This window comes from Nematolebias whitei, chromosome 13, assembly GCF_014905685.2.
Source record: "Nematolebias whitei isolate Nwh7 chromosome 13, NemWhi1, whole genome shotgun sequence".
Classification (NCBI taxonomy): Eukaryota; Metazoa; Chordata; class Actinopteri; order Cyprinodontiformes; family Rivulidae; genus Nematolebias; species Nematolebias whitei.
This window is the reverse complement of record NC_056510.1, coordinates 740203-745334: the sequence shown is the minus strand read 5'-3', so window position 1 is coordinate 745334 and position 5132 is coordinate 740203. Positions and strand designations below refer to the sequence as shown.

Sequence of the window (5132 nt, the reverse complement as noted above, 5' to 3'; positions counted from 1 at the left end):
TACTATAAAACATTAGTTCAGGCGGTGCAGTTTCTCTTTCTTAGTGAACGAATCCATTCCACTTGATTAATAGGAGAATACTCAAGCTACTAAAACTCCACTCCATGTTTTCCTTGTTACCTCCAACTCTCCACCGTCCCTTCCTGCCTCTTGTCTCCGCAGAAAATGCGCAGAGGTGAAGGAGGTGGAGGTACCTGTGTTACTCGCTCTCCAGTTTAGCAGCTTAGTGCGGGCAGTGGTTGACCAGGGGGTTGATCATCAACATATATTCATGTTAGGAGGAGAGAAGAGGAGCTGCGTCTGTAGCATCTTGTCTCAGCAGTAACTGAGACGCTGCAGGTGGAAGAGACTCTGTGTGTTCAGGTGCATTAAAGTTAAAATGTGTTTAAACCCCCACACCTTATTGTCCTCAAGCTTCATGACAAACATTATTTAGATGAGGAGTGTTGAACACAAGTAAAAAAGTCCAGTGGTGATGATTTTTATTTCTCTATAAAGACAAATAGTGTTGACCTGACGCTCTGTGTTAAAGTTTATTAAAGATAAAATGTCTTTAAAATCCACAGATGAATTTACACAAATTTAGTGAGAAACATTATTTAAATGTGTGGAATTAAAGGAAATGTAGGAGAAATGTCGCTTTTTAGTTCACTAGTGAACACCTTTTTTTTTTTTACGTGCACACACACGTGCACACGTGCACACTAACATGCACACACACACACCTACACACATTCATTGTGTCCCCCCCACATTACGGATGCTTCTGACGCCCTTGTGAAGGACCCCACTCACCCAGCACACACACTTTTTGCCCCACTCCTCTCAGGAAGGAGGTTGAGGAGCATTAAGTGTAGAACCATTAGACTGAGGAACAGCTTCTACCCTGAGGCTGTTAGACTCATGAACCTCTAACCAGGAGAATCACTGTGAAAAACCATATCATGTTGCTGCTGATCTGTTTCATGTTGCTGCTGATCTGTTTCATGTTGCTGCTGATCTGTTTCATGTTGCTGTGTTCATGCGTATTAATCTGCTCACACAGACTCATGTTCGTGCTGCTGTCCGGCGTAATGTTTTATGTTATGAGTGCTTAGTGTATATTTAGTTGATGTTTTTTTTAGTTCATGTCTTAGATGTTATTACTGTTTCTCTTTTACATTTTATTGTTGGATGTAACTGGGACCCTGTGAACATAATTTCGTTCCACCACATGTGGTAGAATGACAAATAAAGAACATTGAACCTTAACTGGAGTTACTGGGAGAGATCATATTTCTCCAGTTTTAGTTTCTCTCCATTGGTTCCCTGTCAAATCCAGAATAGAATTCAAAATCTTACTTCTAACCTACAAAGCTCTCAACAACCTAGTTCCATCTTATATTACAGATCTTATTGTTCCATATTTTACTAACAGAGCACTTCACTCTCAGACTGCAGGTTTACTTGTGGTTCCTAGAGTTTCCAGCAGCAGAATGGGAGGAAGATCTTTCAGTTCTCAGGCTCCTCTCTTGTGGAACCAACTTCCAGTTTCTGTCCATGAGGCTGACACATTATCCAGTTTAAGACTGGGATTAAGACTTTACTTTTTGATAAATCCTATAGTTAGGGTTGGCTTGTTATGCTGCTATAGACTTAGACTACTAGAGGACAAACTGACCTCATTTCCTTAAATGAATTGTTAAAATTGAATAGTTTTCATTTGATAATATTTCTATCTTAACATGTGATTCTGGACCTGCCATTGTGTATCTATTCCTACCAAACCCAGCCGGTCGAAGCAGATGGTCCTCTTGTCCTGATCCTGGTTCTGTTAAAGGTTTCTTCCTCATGAGGGAGTTTTTCTTTCCACTGTCGCCTTCATGCTTGCTCAACATGAGAGTTCAGTGATGGAGTTAAACTCAAAGCTGCTCCTCAGATAAATAATGTTAAATTATTATTTTATACATGAATGTTTCTGTTCCATTATTATTTTATAGATGAATGTTCTGTTCAGTCCCTGAGACGACTTCTGTTGTGACTTGGCGATATATGAAAAAACTAAATTGAATTTTGGACAATATTTGAAGTTCAGGCCTTTAATTTGAATCAGAGAGTGTTGAAAAAAATGGAATGGAGAAATGACTCAGTTTCACATCAGCATCTCTTTACAATCTACATACATAATGTAGGTCACAGCATCCCTGATGCATCCATACATTTCTATGCTGATGACACAGTTGTTTATTGTCGAGCTAAAACTGTTGCTAAGGCTTTCCAGCTTTTGAAATCTGCATTCAACATCATCCAGACTGATTTGTTTCACCTCAAACTTGTCCTAAATGCAGACAAAACCAAAGGGATGCTTTTTTTCAAACAGGAAGTTGGTCCCTGCAGTTCTTCCTCTGATTTTATCCTCAAATGGTGTCCCCATTGAGTTTGTTGATTCCTTTAAATATTTGGGTATCTTGGTCGACTCACATCTTTCTTTTAAGCTCCATGTGGAAAACTTGGTAAAGAAACTGAAAGTTAAACTGGGTTTGTTTTTCAGAAACAGATCTTGTCTAACTCTGAACCCTGAGGAACACCTTGTATCTGTGACTTTCCTTCCCTCCATTGATCACGGTGACATTATTTACATGAACGCTCCTACAAGAACCCTGCAGATGTTGGATGCTGCAGATGTTGGATGCTGCAGATGTTGGATGCTGTCTATCATGGTGCACTAAGATTCATAACTGGCTGTAACTACCGTACCCACCACTGCACCCTGTATTCACTGGTTAACTGGACATCATTAACTTCACACAGACTCTCCCACTGGTACATCTTCATCTTTAAATCACTTCCTGGTCTGCTGCCTTCAAAAATCTCCTCCTACATGTCTCTGTGTGAGTGCAGCTACAGCGTGCGCTCTCAGGACATCATTACCTGCAGTGTTCCCTCAGTGAGGACTGAACTAGGCAAAAGGACCTTCTCCTACTCCGCTCCTGTTTCCTGGAATATCTTACAAAAACATTTGAAGCTCTCGACCTTTGACCTCTCTAAGTGGCTTCAAACATCTGATAAGTTCTTGGCAGGGACAAATGCAGACATATTCCTGTTTTTAGTTTTCTACGTTGCATTATAATCTGGATGGTGTTTTTCCGCTATTGTTCCTTTTAATTGCCATTTTATTTTCACTTGTTTAAAAAATATATAATTTGTACGCATCTTTTATGATTGTGTATTGTTGTCTTTGTTGTCCTCTTTTGTCATCACTCTTTATTAAATCCAGGTCTCTCTTGTAAATGAGTCTCTGAGGCTCAATTGGATTAACCTGTATGAATAAAGGTTTAAGATCCTTTTAAATCCAACAAATATTTTCAAACCTTTTGTGGCAGGACTCCGTCCTCTTCAGCATTTTAGACTCAGATCATGGTTTGTTGAGTCGTTTTGCTCCTGAAAACAATCACTCTCAGCTACTACCACACCAACATTTAGATCAACACATGTAAAGATGATTTAGGTAGATCCCGAATGGATCGTTTTTCCAGATGATATGGGACCAATTTAGATTTCTCTGTCTTATTAATTTAATTTATTTGCTGATTTAAGTCAGTTCCTGCATTGTCTGTGATTTTTAGGAGGGGTGGGGTTGGGGGCAATTTTGGTCTTGTAATGAAATTTAAAATAAATGTTCAGGTGTTTTCAAAGATGTCAGCATCACTGGGATGTAGTCAGCAGTTTCTGTTAGTGCGCTGTCAGGACATCATTACCTGCAGTGTTCCCTCAGTGAGGACTGAACTAGACAAAAGGACCTTCTCCTACTCCGCTCCTGTTTCCTGGAATATCTTGTAAAAAGATCTGAAGCTCTCGACCTTTGACCTCTCTAAGTGGCTTTAAGAATCTGTTGGACTCCTGGCAGGGTCCAATGCAGACATGTTCCTGTTTTTAGTTTTCTACATTCGCCTTAGAATCTAGCTGTTTTTTTTGTTTGTTTTGTTTTGTTACCTTTTTCTTTTAGCCATCCTATTTGTAAAAAAAAACAACCAAAAAAAAACTGCAGTATGACTTTTTATAATTGTTTATTGTTGTTGCTGTTGTCCATTGTTGTCATCTTTCTTTGTTAAATCAGGTCTCTCTTGTAAATGAGTCCTCGAGGCTCAATGGGATTTACCTGTAGAAATAAAGGTTGAATGAATTATTTATTAACCTTTATTTAACCAAGCAAATCCCATTGAGATCATAGATCTCTTTTGTAAGGGAGGCTTGGGCCTGACGGCAGATTAACACCTGAACTAGGACTTCTTTTAAACAAGTGTCTGTGGGGGTGCTTTTTGCAGTATTCTCTTTGCTTTTAATTTATGTTTAGCTAATGTTATATTTTGTTCTGATGGTTTTTATTTTGACAGCTCACTTTCAGCTTCGTCAGATAGTTTTTCAGTCCAGAGGAGGCTGCTGATCCAGACTCACCTGCAGAAAGCTCTGATTTCTGTCGCCCGGCGCCGTGAAGGCTCAGGTGGAGCCAGCTGTTGCTGATCTGCAGCTCCAGCTTCTGTGGATTTGGGTCGAGCTGCAGCAACATCAGGAGCCCCTCAGGGTTCCAGGTCCTGAACTGGAACCGAACCGAGAACTCCCCGATGGGGGAAACAGCAGGTGGGAGTGACAGGATGCTGCTGCTGGAGCTCAGGAAGGTGCAGGCCACCAGCTGGGGCAGAGAACACGAGAAGGTCACATTCCCCTGCAGGACAGAAAATAAATATCAATTGATGCATATTTCTTTGGTCCTGTGCAGCCAGTCAGGAGGAGAGTCGGGTCAGGATTTTCAAAAAGTCTTAATCCCAGTCTTCAAACTGGACAATGTGTCAGCCTCACGGACAGACACTGGAAGTTGGTTCCACAAGAGAGGAGCCTAAGAACTGAAAGATCTGCCTCCCGTTCTGTTTTTGTAAACTCTAGGAACCACAAGTAAACCTGCAGCCTGAGAGCGAAGTGCTCTGTTAGGAAAATATGGACCAATAAGATCTGATATGTAAGATGGAGCTAGGTTGTTGAGAGCTTTGTAGGTTAGAAGTAAGATTTTGAATTCTATTCTGGATTTGACAGGGAGCCAATGGAGAGAAACTAAAACTGGAGAGAGATGATCTCTCCCAGTAACTCCAGTTAAGACT

The 5132-nt window shown here is 40.6% G+C and overlaps 1 protein-coding gene across 1 annotated transcript in view; it reads right to left on the bottom strand.

The window, feature by feature from the left end:
• The window catches only part of LOC119419741 (contactin-associated protein-like 5), a 354615-nt gene that overhangs the window by 111666 nt on the left and 237817 nt on the right, over positions 1–5132 (bottom strand). The window contains exon 8 of the mRNA XM_037687124.1: positions 4435–4702. Within this exon, the coding sequence (XP_037543052.1) occupies positions 4435–4702 (268 nt within the window). The remainder of the gene's footprint in view (positions 1–4434; positions 4703–5132) is intronic.